We start from the raw sequence: 18527 nt of genomic DNA, 5'->3' as shown, positions 1-18527 counted from the left end.
TTTTTGAGATACACAAAGAAGAAGTCCCCCCCCCCCCCGCCTCCATAGGCTGTATTTATGCTCAGGTATGTCGAAGTTAGAGCCGGAGCTGAGACGGTGAAAGGTCGTTGTTTTAAAGTTTATAATCAACCTTAGAGCAGCATCAGGAAGTAGTACTTTCAGGAAGTAGTTTGAGTGACAGCTGTGCGGTGGTGACAGCCCACACGGGACGGCAGCCCACAGAGCCGATACTCAAGATGGCAGGTAATGGCACTTTTCTTTTTTTAAATACTAATTTCTCCCTTTGTTTTCACGTCGTGTTGGGACTTATTAAACGGTCTTTTTTTCTTGCAACACTTTAATAAATAGGCGGCTCCTGCTTTAAACACATTGGCCTCAGACGAAGTCAAGCTAAAGGGCTGGACGAGCCGTGTTAGCAAAACTTAGCACTACTAGCCAGCTAGCTCACGAAAGCTTCTCTGGGGTTATCGAAATGTGTGACTCCAGGGGGCTTCACTTAAAATGTTGAATGTTAAATGTAGGAATGGGGGGAGTTTTTAGTAACTATTCGCTTGAGAAGTTGGGGTTGGTAGCATGCCTCCAGAAGTGATAATTATCGAACTGTTGCCATAGCAAAGGCTAGCGAGTTGACCCAGCTAACGTTAGCCATGTTGCTAAAGTCATTTTTACCCATAAGCTGACCAAATCCTTCCTTCATACCATAACAAAGGGGACATGTTGTTTCTTTGCCAACATGGGATTTGTGGCTCTTGTTCAACCAGCTGCAGTTATAATATTTAACCTACTTATAATAACGCATGTAATGTGTCGTTGCAAGGCTGTAGTTGTTGTTTTTTTACATTTCGTGCACATTCCCTTGCTGGCCCAGCTGTAAACACACATCCCACCACCACATGCTGCTGCTTCTTCTTCTGGGATCTCTTTCTAGGCTGTTCTTTTGACTACCATATACTGTGCTATTGACAGGACTGAGTGGTTTAAAAAAAAAACAACAACACGCGATCTTAATTTAGCTTTCGTGTCCTGTTGGTATGTAATGTTATCACCTAAATGAATGTGAAATATCTAAAGATAGATAGATAGATAGGACACAAGACATTGGTTACAATAAACACCCCATGTCCCCCCCTCCCTTCATTATATAACAAACCCGAAACAAGGTTTAGAAGGCACCCTATATGACTAAGAATAAACAAATAACAAATTAAACCTGTGCAATTAAAAATAGACTCAAATGTCAAGTTTGTGTTCCTCACATTGGACAGTGTAACAAAAGGAGGCAGAACTGAAAACACTTTTCTCCATCGACCAAAAAAAGAGGCTAATGTCAGAGCATTATGTATTTGTCATGTAATATTTTATTGTAATGCCTTAATTTCCATTAAAGGGAGTTACGAAAGATACTGGAGACATTTAAAAGGATCAAACTTAATTTCTATTGTATATTTACTTGTAGTTTATAGGATAGCATTCCTATGTGGGAGACAAGAAATAACACTGCATTATATTGTAAACACAAACCGGTATTTTACAGCCACATGCATCATAAATAATCCTTGGATGATAGTACCCTGCCTGTAGGGTACTGTAATTTAGCATTTTTCTTTTAAACAAACCAATGCCAAGGCTTTGGTGAAATGGGGAATTTATATTAGATGAGACCAATTGATGAATTGATCTCATGCAGAGAATTTGAAGTGTTATCACTGCAGATTTGCCACTGTAGGGAAAGATCTCAATTTACATCAGCAACTTTTGAGGCTTACGATACCAAAGTGGACGTAAATATAGCATTTTAAAGACTGTACACCTCAGAGAACGTGTCAGGTGGTTGGTTCAGTGTCTTGTGACTGCAAAAATATTGAGAATATCTATAGAGTTGCAAAAGTAACATACTCACACAGAAATGAAAGCTTCCTGCTGTTTAACAAGCCATTCTTTGGCCATATACATCTGTGCCTCAGGCAAATACTCATATGAAGGCAATACAAGATGTTTGTTCATACATCAAAATAACTAATAATAATTTTGTTGGAACCAGCCCCTTTACTAGATACATTGTGTAAATGGTCCTTGTGTATTTAGGAAAATGAACAAAGATGCATATTTAAATCCACGAAAATATAACACATGTATCTTACTGTACCTGTCTTGTTTTGATTTCTTTATTACTTTTTTTTTTTTTTTGCTTCACTACCATTATGACGTCAAGTGAAGGCTCAGTGTTTCAGTGGCAGCACACTGACTTATTGTCTCTGATTGAAGCAGACTTTGTCCCTTCTCAGTAATTGTCAGCCTGTAAACCTGTCAACCCAGTGCTCCTTTCATTTTGAAGGGGGAATGGTTCTGTGTAGACTAATGGTATGTTGATGACATGTTTGCCGCAATGGATTCCCCCTCTAATCGCCTTATCGTTGCAGGTCTATCTTTATACTTTGAAGATGGCCACGACGATTTGGATGACTGTGAGTACTCTTGTTTTTCTTCTTATGAAAATAACAAACACTATCAATTGACCGATTAACTCTGAGCAAATATGTGGGACTGTTGGTGTTTACTAGACCTGTTGAGGTGTCATCTTTCTTGGCAGCCCCATTCACCCACATGAAATTCAGAGCTGTCAACAGTATTTCAGGGTTTTACACTATACTATTATTAGCATTTATATAGACCGTTCAGTCCCTGTTGTCTGCATTAGCTAGGGTGATGAAACAGCGTTAAGATCCAACAACAAAGCAAGTGTGTATTTATGACTGGAAAAGTAAATGTAATAAACCGTTAGACTTTAGTCTTTATGCTTTATTCACACATTTAATCTGACTCAGAACCTTCAACATGGCACTTTGATTACTGTAATTTATCAGTCAGTCCTCATTCAAATGTTTTGATTCTGTAGACGTGCAGCTAGCTGTGGGCTTCAGACATGTTTCCAGTTTGTGTGCTTATAAATATATCTCTTCTCCATTCCTCCAGTTGGGTTCGATGACTATGGTTCAGAGTGCGACGGCATCCGCATCACAGCCTTCCTCGATGCAGGACAGGACAACCTTACTCCTCTCGGGAGGCTAGAAAAATATGCCTTTAGTGAGAATGTCTTCAATAGGTAAGTGGAGCCCTGTGCTGTGCAAAATAAGACAAAATGATGAACATCAAATCAGACGATGAGATGTTAATGAGTAGTTTGGAGATTTGTCAGGACTCATTGTAATCAAATTCTAAATGGAGAAATCATGTTTTTTCAGTCACATTCAAGAATGATGTGTTCAGGCTTTGACTCTCGATGAGGTTAACACATCTGTTCAACAATCGAAATTTACACTGTGCATGCGGAACTCTCTTATTAAAGAGTAGATTAAAAGCACACCAGTCTGGGCACATTTAAACTTTTCAAAACAAAATGGAAGTACAGTAAAGCCTGGCTGAAGCTGCGGGGTAATCGGACCGATTTGAGCCCTCAATCGCAGGTGTCCTTCTCAAATCAAGGCTGTTCAGAATCGATTATCTGGTCAGATGATCTTGTAGTGTGAGTGGTATAAAGATCCAATGTTAACATCCGTGATCCAATCTTAACGTCAGAGATCGTCTGACGATTACTGTTCATTATGAAAGGGTCAGACAGAATGACGCAGCAACACTTTATGAACTGGAACTATTCATTTGTCACACTCATGCTTTTACTCAACCATTGCTTCTTTTCTTACCACGGCTGTTTCCACAATAACATCGATGAATTAGACATTCATCTATCAACCTTTATGTGCATTATTGTTCAGTATGTGATTGTATATACAAAAGTTAGACTCTTTTTTTCTGTCTTAGAAAGGATGACTACTTTAGTATATATGCATCGTGTGTGTGAAAGTAAACCTTTGGAAAACTACAAAGTGATTTAAACAGAACATGTTGGAGGTGATTTTGAACTTGACCTGCAGTTGAGTGGATGTGTCTTCAGGTTCATGGCTTGTATTACACACGCGTTTGTGTCCCCAGAGGTTTAAACATGAAGGAAACATCTGCAGCCAAGTGAAACTCTGTTTCTAGGAAACATCTGTGAAATGACAGAGGTGTCACTTCTTGTAGATAAAGTGATTAAAAAAAGTGAATTTGAATTTAAGATAATTTCTATGCTGTATTAATATTAAAGTAATTATTTTCCCTTTTAAAAGAAAGTTTGGTTGTTAGATTGTGCGTATTATAATCCCTGATTGCATGAGTAATTACCTTATGTTACTCCATGAATGTTATGTTTAACATTTGTTTAACTGGTACTGAGTAATACATTAATTGTATCATAAACTCTTGATGGAAATACTTGGATGTTAAATTAACACATTGTCCATCTCAAGTTATTTTAAATGCATTTTTAAAGTCATCTGGATAACGTCTCCTTTCCTGTGTATTTACTGATCACATACCTGCTTTAACGCTGTAGTGCAGGAATGCCACAGGCTTGAGCCAGGGCCGGATGATATCTGTCTGAACCTGTTATTTGTTTGACAATGCTCGTCTTGGTTTTTCAGACTTGATAAACACTGAAGTTTCTATCTTTTTTCAGAGAATTATAATGCGTTTTTGGATGCAGTACTGTCTGTGTAGTGAAAGTGAAGCTTCTCTAATACTGCTCCGTTGTTCCTACACAAACATGTTTAGCTCTTGTCTTAATGCTTTTCAGGCTCAGCTGTGCAGGGTTCAACCCTCCTGTCGTTTCTAAGCCCGTGTGTGTTTATAATTTACTTGACAGCTTTCTCTGTGCTGTGCATTATGTTGTGTGTGTGCGTGCGTGTGTGTGGGTCTGTCTTCAGCACTCGTAGGTATTGGCAGGCACTCTACTAACTTGACGCTTTTGTTGCATTCTAGGCAGATCGTGGCTCGCGGCCTGCTTGATGTGCTTCGAGAGTTCAGTGACAATGAAAATGACTTTATCAGTGTCATGGAGACAGTTGCCAGAATGTCAGAAGATGGAGGTAGATGTATTTTCCTCTTTATTTATTTAGTAGTCATGTCTCTGGATACATTTGAGCCTGTTGACTACATTTTATTGTTATTAATTTGTCTTTATTTATGAAACACTATTAAGCTTTTAACAGTGCTTGAACATAACACTTGTTGCTCTGTAATAAAAACTTGTAAATGTGTGAAAGTCAATCTTGAATGTGTTTACACAGAGCCCACAGTACGAGCTGAACTGATGGAGCAGGTCCCCAACATCGCCATGTTCTTACATGAGAGTCGGCCCAACTTCCCTGCTGCTTTCTCAAGATACTTGGTTCCCATTGTAGTTAGATATCTCACTGATCCTAATAACCAGGTAGGATTGGTCTATAAAACCTCAAGAAGTACTTTCTTTTCAGTGGTTTATCTTTTGGCTGTTTTTATCCTCAGAATGATTGAGAAAAAAAATTGTTCTTCCTCTATCTTTCACAGGTGCGAAAAACCAGTCAGGCAGCACTGCTCGTTCTGTTGGAGCAGGGCCTGATCTCTAAAGCTGATATGGAGACCAAGGTGTGTCCAGTTCTGCTTGAACTCACAGAACCCAGCAGTGATGATGACTACAAAATTGAGGCAGTAGCGGTAAGATTTATTAAAACTATTTTGAATTTATCAACAGGGTGAAAGGCTTTGATTTTATTTAACATATACGACATGCCACGAGACAAACCGCTGTTAAACTACAGGCCCAGTGTTGGTCACTGTATTTGTTTTGATGGTGCATGATTGATGCCAACAGAGATAGTGTTTTTAGATGCTATAAACTGCAATATATCATCTGTTACTGTACTGTCTGTTTGAACAGCTCAGAGGTGAATGTGATGTGTGTGTATATTTCAGGTGCTTTAGTCTCTTTAGAGACAAACCTTATTATTCTCTCCATGTGTTTCCTCTGACAGATCATGTGTAAAGTTGTCACCATGTTGAGCAAAGACACAGTGGAGCATCTATTGCTGCCACGCTTCTGTGACTTGTGCAGCGACGTCAGACTCTTTCAAGTCCGGAAGGTAACTTCTCAGACCATTTTCACTTCCTCCAAAGGTCAAAGAACTCCTAAAAGTGTAAAAGGATTTTACAACCAACAAGATAATCAGTTTCAGGCTGCAGTCACAAACATTTATTTAACTTAGGGTTTCAACTGGTTCTCTTCAGGATAAATTCAATAATGCAGTGAGCAGCCTTAACTCTGTTTTATATCACTTACTACGCTGTTGGTTTCTGGGATGAATGTTCATTCTCTGGCATAGATAATTGTTTTTAATTCTGTGACTTTTTTTTCTGCTTTGTCTTTTTCTTAAAAGCTGATCTTTGCAAGTCCTTTGTTTTTTTTACTCTTGTTGCCCTGGGCAACAGTCTTGATAAATAAAATAAATCCCCATATCATTCAATGAGTCATCAGAGAATCAGCTTTTGGTGTATTGTACAATAAGACTTCAAAAGGACACATTAAGTCCATGAAGTGGATCATCTATTGAGCACATGTAAATGATATTTTAGAAATTTAAAACAAGTTAAAAGTAGTGTGTATTGTACTGATTAACAAGAAGATTGAATTTAAAGCTGTGTGTGTAAGAACTTCAAACTAAGAAAGAGCTACAGAACATGTGATTTAGAGATTAAACACAGTCAAGTGAAGCTGTATCTGCTAAAAATCCAGATACAAGACAGCGTGGGACTTTGCTTTTTAAATATGGAAATAAAAATTCACAAGGTCATGTAAATCCTTGGTGGAAGAGATGCAAACTGCCCTCAAGACATTTCACAAAATAGGGAAAGCATGTGGCTCATGTTGCTAAGTGACCAAAGTGAAAATGAAAGACAGTCTTACACTGATACTTAATGATTGGAGGAGATTTAGTAACCTGATATAACATTTGATTAATACTGTCAGGTTCCTATTTGTGTTGTTAAAGCCCTGAACAGATTCTTTGCATGTCTGTAATATGTTTGGCTTATTACCAGGTGGTTAAAGGAACGATCATGTTCATCGATCTTGTAAACATTGTTGAGTTAATTTCCTTGTTTTGTGTCTTTCAGGTCTGTGCAGCTAACTTTGGAGAGTTTTGTTCTATTGTGGGTCAGGAGGCCACAGAGAAGCTACTGGTGAGAGACTCTTAGACATGTTCTTCTCTCAATCAAATCAGATCCTCCAATTAAACACACTGCAAGAGTTTTGAACTCATTATTAATATTCTATGTGAAAAAACTCAAAGTAAACCAGAGTGTCGGCTAGAAGATAACCATATCTATGTAGTTATTGTCAGATGAACTACTAATCATTTACAATTTTGTGCAACACAAAGGTTTTACACAGTCCTTCACTAAACACATCAGAGAATCGTCAAACTCTCTCTGTGTTGTTAAAGTGTTTCCATGTCCCCAACTGACGTCACATCACATGGAAACATATATATATATATATATATATATATATATATACACACACACACACACACACACACACACACACACACACCGCTATTGTTCCCTTATGCATCTGTGGTTGTCCGATGCTTTCGCAGTTCATTATAAAATTATTCGGACTCTGTTCTAAATGTCATTAGATGCCCAAGTTCTTCGACCTGTGCTCAGACAGTCTGTGGGGCATCAGGAAAGCGTGTGCTGAGTGCTTCATGATGGTCTCTAATTCAACATCTCCAGAGGTGCGACGTGCAAAACTGTCCCCACTGTTCATCAGCCTCATCAGTGATCAGTCTCGCTGGGTAAGACACACACACACACACGCACTCACGCACACACAAAGGACAATTTGAGTTTCATAACATTTAAAAAAGTGTGTTTTACTGAGCAGATCCTGCTCAGTAGGAAAGATCTCTGTGGTGACAATAATGAAACGGACATATTCCCCTGTTCTCGACTTTTAGGTGCGACAGGCTGCCTTTCAGTCTCTGGGACGTTTTATTTCTACCTTTGCCAATCCCTCCAGCACAGGCCTTCACTTCAGAGAGGATGGAGCACTACTAGAGGTCCCCAGGTGTACATTAGACAGGTAGGTTTCATCAGCAATCTTATTCAGAAGTGTTGTTTTTCATTAATGAAGTGTGTGCATGTTGTGTGTTTGACTCAAGTTATGTTTCTGTGTTCTTTCTTGTTCATCTTGTCAAGTTTTTAAAAGGTGTATCACTCAGTAAAGTGAACTCTGAATGTTCTGGCAGTAGAAGCAATATGAGCGTTTCTTGACACAGACGGTGTGTGAATGATTGCATCACTGGTCCGTGTTCACTGGGCGTGATGAAGTCAGACCACTTTTATCTACAAATCAGTGTATACACGATGACACTGATGTTTTTCATGAATCCAAAGTCATGTTTCCGTTTTTAGACGGGCTTTGTTGAATTTAAATTTACTTGACTTATGCCACATTTTCTCATCAATCGTGACATAGTTGTGTTAAAGAAGTATGTTTTGTTTTTTCTTATTCCAGCGACTGCTCCCTAAACTCTCTGAACTGCTCCGACATTAGTGGCTGCCACACAGGAAGAACCATCACTCACACGCCTCCCAACCAGGATGGCCGCGCCACACCTTCCCCAGAGCACGTGACGACGACCGACAACGACGATATGCACAGCTACGACGACAACCACGCCTCAGTTCCCCGAGAGATGCACAGCAGCTTCGCCCGCACGATCTCAAACAGCAACGCCAGCTCAAAAACGACATACAACGCTAGGAACATAAGAGACACAGAGCAGACAGACGAGAACTTTAACTCTTTCCATTATTGGAGATCGCCTTTACCAGACATCAGTGGGGAACTTGAAATGCTTAGTTGTCAAACATCAGCGGAAGTGACAGAGAATGAGGAAAAACAGGCGGAAAAAGAGGAGAAAAAGGAGGTTAGCTGTCCTGATACCAAGCCCAGCCCCAGCCAAGCTACAAGTGACCAGATCCAGAAGGTCTTGGACTGTTTGCAGCCTCACATCGATGACCCTGATGTGCAAGGTCGGTTTAAGAGTGTTGTATGGGAATTAGTTATACAGTTTTGCCAATGATTTTTTCACTACTTTAAATCATTTTTTTTTTTTGTGTATTATAATTTTAGCTCAAGTCCAGGTGTTGTCAGCAGCTCTGAAAGCAGCCCAGCTCGACAGCCCCACAGACGACAGCCCAACAGACCCCATGGACCCCACGGAGCAGCCTGAACCGCAGCCAGAGCAGCAGAGTGAGAGCGACTCCGACAGCCCCTCTGTGGAGAGCAAATCTGTGGAGGTTCAGTCAGAGAGTGAAGAGAGTCCCACAGAAGAGGAACAAACTATGGAAACATCTCCTTCATCAGAGTCCAGCCCTGTCCAGGAGCAGGGAGATGAAGAGACACAGACGGAGCCGCTGGAAGACCAGGAGGACCAGGAAGACCAGGAAGAGTCGCCTCCTGACTCGCCTGTTCCAGTAAGAGACTCGTACTGATTGTTTCATTTTTAGCTCAACATATGTGTCCTGCTTCAAGGAGTCAATGTGCAAACATGATGACGTCACCATCAGTGAGAGATAACCTTTTTTTCCCCCTTTTTCTTCAAGGAATCTGAACTAATTGAGAGTGTTGAGGAGGAAGGAAAAGAAGAGTCTGCCCACAGCCCGATGTACGAGGAAAAGCCTAAGATCCAGGTCAGCAACTTGTATCAATCATCCGGCAAATATTGATCAAAATCTTGCAGTTAGCATAGATTAGCACAGACATGGATTATTGAATACCTGCTCCCAATACATCCTCTGTCCTCTTTCATCGTCAGTCTTTTTAATCTCTCCCTCTGTTTGCAGAATGTCATCCCGCAGCAGCTTTTGGATCAGTACCTCTCCATGACCGACCCAGCCCGGGCTCAGACAGTGGATACAGAGATTGCCAAACACTGTGCCTTCAGCCTGCCGGGGGTCGCGCTCACTCTGGGACGACAGAACTGGCACTGCCTCAAAGACACCTATGAAACGCTCGCTACTGATGTGCAGGTAGGCAGAGAAATCCTGTTTGAGAGGGTCATTGGGGGGATTCGATTTGCTGTTTTTAACTCCATGAGACAAGCTTTAGCACTGAGGTTTATGCAGATATGAAAGCTGCACTTTGAAGGACACCTCAGTTTTATATTATTTAGCTTCAGGTTGAGTTGTTTGGATTTTTCAGCTGTGGGAATGATCCTTTACATTTGTTGGAAATCAATGCAGAAAACACAGACTATACACAGCGGTGGTCACAGAGGTGTATATATTCACTAAAAGACCCTCCAGTGCGTTATATATAATGTATGCGTATGTATCCAAGTAGAAAACGCATCTGCTTAAAAAATTAGCGTCTGTGTTTAAAACATTTAAAACAGAAGGATGATTACTTATTGTGTTTTATGTGAGGACTCAGTGATGATAGGAAGCTCTGCTTGTGGGTCGTAGCGGAGAAACGGTGTCTTGTGTTGGTAGACGTGTTCCTCTGCTTTCAGCTCAGACACTCTGTAAACCTTCAGTAGATTCTTCAGCTTAACTCGCCGCCTGCAGGGTTTTAAATGTCATTCTGTTGGATCAGTATTTCTGTGAGTGAGTATAATTTGATTTGGTGGGATTCTTTGTGTAGGTTTGATTCCTGTATGCTCATCACTGTTTGAAATGAAGGGATTCATTTAAGCTGCTGACAGAGTTTCTCTCAGCACCAGTTTAAAAACGTATCCCCTGCATTGTGCATGATTTGCTGAGTTGTGTCCATTTTGTTTGACTTGAGTAACACAAACGTTGCAGCAGAGGGGGAGTGACAGCTCTCAGTCACACTGCTGCTCATGACTTCATCACAGCACTGACGATCACTGTTCGCATGACAACGCTTCACTGTTCTGCTGCAGGTTCAGACCAGTCACGGGAATGGCTCAGGATTAATGCCACAGTTTGTTACATTTTCAGCTTGCAGTTTCCGTGCATGATCATTTAGTGTGATTACAAATGTATTCAACGATACAAACACCAACAATTTATCTGTTCAAACTTTTTCCTTGGATTTTTTTTACGTTCGCGTCTGGTTGAAAATAAAGGATATCTGAGGGGCTGTGTTGAGCTTTAAGAAAGGCTTATCAATGTATTTTAGCATTTTTGGACATTTTTATAGAACAACATCCTATTGATTCATTAAAAAAAAAACCTATATCTCTGTCTCAGTGGAAAGTGCGACGTACGCTGGCCTTCTCCATCCATGAGCTGGCTGTGATCCTGGGAGACCAGCTGACAGCCGCCGACCTGGTGCCCATCTTCAACGGTTTCCTGAAAGACCTGGATGAGGTCCGCATCGGGGTGCTCAAACACCTCTACGACTTCCTCAAGGTGAGACGAGACGGTGTAGTCCGAGATGTGTGCAAAGGATGACAAAAGTAAAAAATGACCGTTCCAAACATTGCAGAGAAGTAGAAGATAAGCGAGCGCGTTTGTTTGATCCTGTTTCAGCTGCTTCACGCAGAAAAGAGGAGAGAGTATCTGTATCAGCTGCAGGAGTTCATGGTGACGGACAACAGTCGCAACTGGAGATTCAGATACGAGCTGGCAGAGTACGTCTCCTTTTCTTTTACTCATCACAATATCATACAGACTCTTTTATCCACACAGCGGCTTGCTCAAGGACACTGTGGTACAGCTTCATTTTGCTCCTTTTAATTCTGTTTGCGTTAGAGTTCCTTTAAGTGTTGTTAATTTCTTGAATCCTGTTTGACTGAAGTGTTCTCTCTCACGTTCCCCCTCTGCAGGCAGTTGATCTTGATCATAGAGTTGTACAGCCACTACGACGTGTATGACTACCTCAGACAGATAGCGCTCACACTATGCTCCGACAAAGTGTCAGAGGTCAGGTGGATCTCCTACAAACTGGTGAGTGAACACAAAGAGCTGACGAATTGTGACAGACACTGACAGGGGTGATGTCTGTGTTATCCAGTAATGCCCTGACTGGTTTAAGGGTGCAAAGTAATTTGTTTTCAGGAAGAGTTTGACTATTTTAACCCTTTCTTGCCAAGACCTCAGAAGTCACACCCTAAACGTTGATGTTGTGGTAAACTAAAGAGGAATAATTTTGTATTCAGTTACTGCTTCATTATTTTACCTAAAACAGAGTCAGGCTGAAGGTTTTTATTCTGAGTGATAGTCATGGTTGTAGCTTCCTGTGAAATAAACAGTCGTCTTCTAAATGATCCAGCATCAAACCCATTATGTCAGAATGGCTGTTTCTTTAAATTCATGACACTTTTTTTTATCTATGTCGCTGCTCATTCTGCTCTTATTCTGCTCCTAAATGAAAAGCAGCTTACAAAGTGTTGCCTCTTGTGTTGTCAGGTTGTGGAGATCCTCCAGAAGCTGTATGCGTGCGGGGCCGATGAGCTAGGCCTGAACTTTATCAATGAACTCACCGTCAGGTTCTGCCACTGTCCCAAGTGGGTGGGGCGGCAGGCCTTTGCCTTCATCTGCCAGGTCTGTAACCACGATATCTCTTTTATCTGTTTGTGCTCCTGCCTGATGCTTGCTCCACTGACTTTGTGCAAACATGAATAGACTGAAAATCTTTGTCCTCCTATGTTTAATCCTGAGTCTTTGAACACTTGTGACCGCTTCCTTTGATGGTCTTACTAAAGACGCACTTCAACGTTTCAGCTTCTACGTTAAAATTCTCAGAAGCAAAGATGAGATACGTTTTTTAATGTTTGTTGTCTGTTTGGAGACTTTGGATCAGTTCTGTCTGCTGGCTCTTGTTGGCGGAGGAACATCCTTCCCTGTGTGTTAAACGTGGACTCTGTGTGACTCGGTGTTTTAATGTTTCCTGGTATTGTCTGCAGGCCATAGTGGAGGAGGACTGTATGCCCATGGAGCAGTTCAGCCAGCACCTCTTACCCAGTCTGCTCAGCCTTTCCTCAGACCCAGTAGCCAATGTCAGGGTATTGGTGGCCAAGGCTCTACGACAGAGTGTCATGGAGAAAGGTAATATACACACAAGATGAAAGGATTTATGTGATTGATTCTTTTCATTGACTTTCATGTGTGCTCTCTTCGGTTGTTATGTCATGCGTCCCGTGTGTGAAACTAAAGGGGGCCCTAATTCAACCTCAGCATGTCGTCCCTCTCCTCCGAACGTTTCCTGACTCTCTTCAGCCGCCCAAAAAAAAGAACTCAAACAAAGTCTGATCATTTCAATTCTTTAGATGACAAAAGAGTGTCTTCATAAGTTTTCTCTCCCCTTCGCCGGTGGGTTCTTTGTCTGTGAAACAGTCATGTATATACTATAATTTTAGTAATTTTCTGAAACCTCAGAGCAATGTTGACTCAAACAAAGGGTTCTCAGACAAAGTGAAACTGGGCATTTGTTTAAATGTTTTCTGCCTTTGACTTTCTCGATGTAGAAACAAACAGCCTGCTGCTCATGTTTATGTCACGAAGGCGTCGTTTGGGGTTTTTGGTCTCGTCGTGGTTTTAATCTTTCGCTAAGAAATGATTGAATACTGAAAAATGGACCCTCAATGCTTTACTACTGTGTGAGTGTTTCTTTCTCGCTAACCAGGTCTTTTGTTTGGTTAACAGCATACTTCAAAGAGCCGGGCTGTGCCTACTCAGACGAGCTGGAAGAGACTGTGATGGCTCTGCAGTCCGACAAAGATCGGGACGTCCGCTTCTTTGCCAGCCTGGACCCCAACAAAGGCCTGATGGACACAGCTCCCTTGATTTAGTCCCAGCTCCCCGAGTCCCGTTCTAACCCACCTGCCTGTCTGTCTACCTACCTGTCTGTCTCACTGACGCACAGTCAGCGAAAACACCAGCACCCGACCAGAATCCCCCCCCCACCCCCCCACCCCCGACCATTCGCCTGCTGGGCAGACCTGAACCAATCATGTTCAGACTCCAGTTTTAAAGTATGATTATGCTCAGAACAACACAACCCAGTCTCTGGTTGGGCACTACAAAGCGCACATTCACAACAGAGAATGCAAAACTTGTCAGTTTTCAGAAATGAGCAGGACTCAGAAGTTATCGGCAGTATTTACGCCTGGACTGTTTCCCCATTTTCCTCCTTCACACTAACATCAGCTCTGCCCTTCCCTCTTCACAGACTTGTAAAAACTACAACGGGCTCTTTTTCTCTCTTTCTCCAAAGCTAATTGTAAGCTTGATTATAAAATTGATTTTTTTCTTAATGCTTCTTTTTGTGGATTTCTTAACGAACAAATGGGCTCCGCCTGCCTGACTCTGACGTGTGCACTAACTCAGGGGGACTCTTCTGAACCTAGACAGCATTATTAGCTCACATGATGAGCAGCAGCAGCTCCTGTTTCCCTGGTGACAAAAAAACAAACAAAAAAAAAAAAAAAACTCCAGCTGTCTGAGCGACACACCAGCCAAACCAAGTAGCTCTGCTGGTGTCTGTCGCTTCATTCTCCTCCTCAAATGCCTCTGTTGTCTTCTGAGATGTCCTCCGCTTTATTGTCTGCATCCCCTCTCACTCTGATTATCTGCATCTCTCCACCCGGTCTTCGTGGGCCAATAAAACCACTACTACTGCACAGAAGGAACCGTGATTCTGCCACTCAGCGTAACTCTTAATTCAAAGCATATCATGGACATTTTTAAAAGAACACCTTAATGAACTGTTAACTCCCCCTCCCCCTCCTGGGTCTGTTTACCAAAAATGTGACAACGTGTCTCTCAAGCAGCAGGAGACTGATGAAATACCTCTGTGCGGACATGACTGGCCAGTGTGTCGTACGTGTGGAGGGACATTTGTGGTCCAAACTGGCTCCGACTGTCGTCGATGGGTGATTCCTTTTTGAGTGACGATTCTGTGGCGTCAACTAAAACTCCTTAACAAGGGCTCATGATGAAGTGACACACGGCGAAAGAAGAGGAAGAAAGCAAGCACACTGTTGGATTATGCATGTCCTCCCCTCCCCCTCTTGTGTATAGTCTATTCTAATTCCTTAAGGTTGACCTCCTGATGTTGAATTATGTGACCATGGTAGCTTTCAGTGGATCTGACTGACCAGTTGTACAGTAGGATATAGGAATGGCTGTGTAACGACACTGAAAGACGGCTGATCGTTGTTTCCCTGTCTTGGTGGAATGATTTTTAAGTATGAGGTTTCTCAAAACTCTTTGTACAGCTTAAACCTGTGGGAAAAAAAACCCAGTGTGTTTATGGAACCAAGGCCAGTTAAGTCGATGTGTGTGAATATTGGGAGCAGCGTCCAAGTCACTATTCGTAGTCTCTCGAGTGTGTTGGTTTTCCTCTGTTGTAAATGCTAACCCCCTCAGACAGCCCCTCATCTTTTTCTTCTTTTTCATCATGAACCGGACTTGAGAACTTAAGCTGGCTGTGGCGTGTGCTGTGCATCTCAAGTCTTTCTTCCTTTGAAAGGAGAGCTCACTGCGGTAATGGCGGTGTCCACTCATCTCGTCTGTCTGCGATTTGTGTCCATCTCATTTTTTATGTAGTAGAACAGTTAATATATACATTTTATGAAAATTATTTTTCTTTTCAATTATGCACCACTGTTCAAAGATTTTATATCCTAACTTTACAAAATTTACAACCTTTGTAATATTCAATGGTTTCTTTTAAAAAGACATTTTATGTAATGTTATTTTTAGTATTCTGTAATTAAAATGATGAAAATTAACGTTTGTTGTGCTGAAGTTTTCTTGTGTTTGACATTACTGAAGTTTGAGGGTCAGCCAGCTTTGATTTCCAATCACATGTTTGAAACGTCAGGCTTGAGGCAGAACATGTGAGACATTTTTCGATAATGAGGAAAATAAGTGGCATCAAAACATTTTTCTTTTCTAGCCCTGAAGATTTCTGTTCAAATCTGCTGTCGCCAAATTTTTTTTTCCTTTTTAGAGTTGCAACAATGAGTGAAATAATCACACTGGCACTGTGCCTTTTGGTAAGATACTGAATATAGCTCATACTCTGGATTTTTTTTTGTATAAACATTAACTCAATGATCATCAGTCATGAAAGATTGTAAAGACAATGGCTGTACTGCAGCCCGACATGTCAAGTAGATTAATCCATCCACGTATTCATTGATCACTGCTTGGATCTATAAAATGAGCCCACCTTCAATTCAAAGTAAACCCAATACTTACTGTAACTTAGTTTACTATCTTGAGTCACAGATGAACACTTGTCTGTACACAAAAACATTCATATTTTACACAACATGCACAAAATGCTCAGTCTCATCTTTTTTTAAAGAGCATCAGCTTCCGGGACCACGTGGTGCAACCGAACATCTGTAAGAGCTCCATGCTGCAGTGTTTCTCGAGATGCTCCCTCACATGTTCTGCTATGTCTCCTTGGATCTTCAGCGTCTTAAAGTGTTCAAAGTCTGAACGGCCCAGCTTCCTCAGACGCCGGGCGGCACTGCGATAACACTTCCAGGGCTGAACCTCGAGCAGGAGATGCTGGCTGATGGACGCAAGGTGGGAGAGCATCTGCAGCAGGCTGGAGTCTCCATGGTTCAGGTGGACCCACATGGTGACAGCCAGGCACACACACAGGTGGAAGTGAGAGCTGCCATGCTGGTTGAGGTAGTCCTGCAGCTGGTGTGTGTCCTGAGTGATGTCCAGAGGGATGAAGGAAATGTGGTCGGGCAGAGGGTTGGTCTGCTGAGCCCGCTGGATGAGCTTCTCGTCCAGGTCGAAGCCCAGAATGTAAACTTGACTGTTTCCTGACTCCTCTGCACATGCAGGATCCTGGATCAGGTGCTTGTACAAGGCCACACTCAGATCCTGTCACAGGTAAAAAAAACAAACAGATTGTGCTTATTGTTTTATATTTTAATCCGTTTAAATTGTAAGATGAATCCTAAAGACAACATGTGTCATCATGATGTAAAACTATGCATCACAGGTGTTCATGCAGAAAATTATATTAAGATTGATATGTGATATATATATTATATTATATTAAGATATTAAGAACAGCTTATAGATTTGAATTGAGTCTGTTGTTGAAACACGTGAAAAAACATCGCATCCTTGAAGAGAGAGTTGGAGATAAATATTAGTGTCCAAATAATGAAAGTTATCTTTTTTTTAAAAAAAAGCATCCACTCACTCCTGAGTTACAGCCCACATCCAGGACCAGCGTCTCTTCATCCGCCTCCCCGCCGCCTCTGAGCTCCTGCAGCAGGGACGCTGGGATCAGTCTCAGACGCTCCTCAGGAGGATTGAAGGTGTAATAGTTTATAAAGTTTCCATAAGGTGCAGCTCCTGGGTCTGTCATTTCTTCGGCGTCGATACTTGTCGGGCATGTTGCCATTGTTCCGCCTCCGAAAAAAGTCCGGGTGAAACGTGTCCTACAGTGAAAAGAAGATCCGGTCTGTGTGCTTGGCTTCTAATTATTATTCTTACAATTATTGTACAGTAGTTAGTTTAATAAATAGATACATTCAATGAAAACAAGTTCAATTTAGACTCTAAAATAAAATAACAATAATGATATGTCAACAGTAAATAAAGCCAGTGGGAAGTTGTTTTTTACGAGTTGTTTAATATTACTGATCATAATGAAATCATTTTAATACTGCCGATGTTGATTGGATATTTACTTCTACCTGTTTCTTGATTTTTAAACAAGCTACTTTCGATGAATAGCTAATAATATTTAAAGAAGGATGTTATTAGAATAACAACAATTGAAAACCCTGTTTTTTATATTGTGATGTTGTGGCTGTAGATATTATTATGGTTGTAAAATCATTGAAGAACAAGTATCATGAATCTATCTATATAGATATAGATAAATATATATCTATTTATATTTATTTTATATTTATATATAGATAAATATAGATATATATCTATCTATCTATATATCAGGAATCTAACTCAATTAACACAAGTTCATAGTTTGTTTTAAACTTGTAATTTAATACCTTCCTCTTCAATAGTAAACCTTGAACCAGGTCAGGATGGATAGCTGTCTTTGTAAATCTTCAGGCTGTAAAGCATTGACTTCATGTTATATAAGTATATAGTAGTTATATATATATATATATATATATATATATATATATATATATATATATATATATATATATATATAATGAAATACAACAAAATGACTCAAAATGTATTAATTAACCTTCACAGTGTGGGTATCAGAACAACTGGTGTCTAGGGATCAGCATGAAGGGCGATCAACACCAGCTAATAGCCTACACAGCCTTTGGATCAGAACATGGACGCATAGTCATAACCAGCTTGTACAGTATGGCCCAGAACATAGACCCATCAGAACCTGTTAGGTTAGCCTTGGACTCAACAGACACAGGATAGACCCACCTGGATAACATAAGCCTCATACTCTGCAGGCAGACAATGTCTCACTTTACCCCGTAGCATTTGTCTCACTTTACCTCATAGCCACCTTTTTAGAAAGAACAATCACTCTCACAATTAAGGCTAATATTTGACTGGCATCAAGAACATGGGGGTACATGTTGGAAGTTCATCAACTTGTATGGTTTAAGTTTTTCTAGCTGAAGCTATTTGCTATGGTGCAACACTCA

General features: G+C 40.9%; 2 protein-coding genes across 3 annotated transcripts; one reads left to right on the top strand and one right to left on the bottom strand.

Moving 5' to 3' along the window:
• Positions 1-54: 54 nt before the first annotated feature.
• On the top strand, positions 55-14147 carry ppp4r1l (protein phosphatase 4, regulatory subunit 1-like). 2 transcript variants are annotated; one of them, XM_079341340.1, is made up of 20 exons: positions 55-243; positions 2421-2465; positions 2974-3103; positions 4858-4964; positions 5166-5308; positions 5425-5571; positions 5889-5996; positions 7027-7092; positions 7554-7712; positions 7875-7999; positions 8435-8955; positions 9056-9399; positions 9529-9615; positions 9769-9954; positions 11140-11301; positions 11422-11522; positions 11718-11838; positions 12301-12435; positions 12798-12939; positions 13537-14147. In XM_079341340.1, the coding sequence occupies exons 1-20, from the start codon at positions 237-239 to the stop codon at positions 13680-13682; spliced, it is 2982 nt and encodes a 993-aa protein (XP_079197466.1). In that variant the 5' UTR covers positions 55-236; the 3' UTR covers positions 13683-14147. The 2 variants fall into 2 exon arrangements, with proteins under 2 accessions (XP_079197466.1, XP_079197465.1); XM_079341339.1 differs by lacking the exon at positions 55-243 and having other exon boundaries at positions 2360-2465.
• A 1947-nt stretch (positions 14148-16094) lies between these two features.
• Positions 16095-17322, bottom strand: bcdin3d (BCDIN3 domain containing). The gene is made up of 2 exons (XM_079341338.1): positions 17072-17322; positions 16095-16743 (listed from the first exon to the last, which is right to left on the bottom strand). The coding sequence occupies exons 1-2, from the start codon at positions 17273-17275 to the stop codon at positions 16192-16194; spliced, it is 756 nt and encodes a 251-aa protein (XP_079197464.1). The 5' UTR covers positions 17276-17322; the 3' UTR covers positions 16095-16191.
• Positions 17323-18527: the final 1205 nt, after the last annotated feature.

The sequence above is a fragment of the Symphodus melops genome (genome assembly GCF_947650265.1).
Source record: "Symphodus melops genome assembly, chromosome: 4".
NCBI lineage: Eukaryota > Metazoa > Chordata > Actinopteri > Labriformes > Labridae > Symphodus > Symphodus melops.
This window is presented reverse-complemented; position numbering and strand designations above follow the sequence as displayed.

What these genes read in the sequence shown, in the direction of transcription:
- ppp4r1l (XM_079341339.1), top strand. Translation starts at nt 2,375, where the DNA reads ATGTTTGCCGCAATGGATTCCCCCTCTAATCGCCTTATCGTTGCAGGT. An exon ending in GACTCTTTCAAGTCCGGAAG is followed by an intron (nt 5,997 to 7,026) that starts GTAACTTCTCAG and finishes TGTGTCTTTCAG; the next exon opens with GTCTGTGCAGCTAACTTTGG. An exon ending in AGGCCACAGAGAAGCTACTG is followed by an intron (nt 7,093 to 7,553) that starts GTGAGAGACTCT and finishes AAATGTCATTAG; the next exon opens with ATGCCCAAGTTCTTCGACCT.
- bcdin3d (XM_079341338.1), bottom strand. Translation starts at nt 17,275, where the DNA reads ATGGCAACATGCCCGACAAGTATCGACGCCGAAGAAATGACAGACCCA. An exon ending in ATGTGGGCTGTAACTCAGGA is followed by an intron (nt 16,744 to 17,071) that starts GTGAGTGGATGC and finishes TACCTGTGACAG; the next exon opens with GATCTGAGTGTGGCCTTGTA.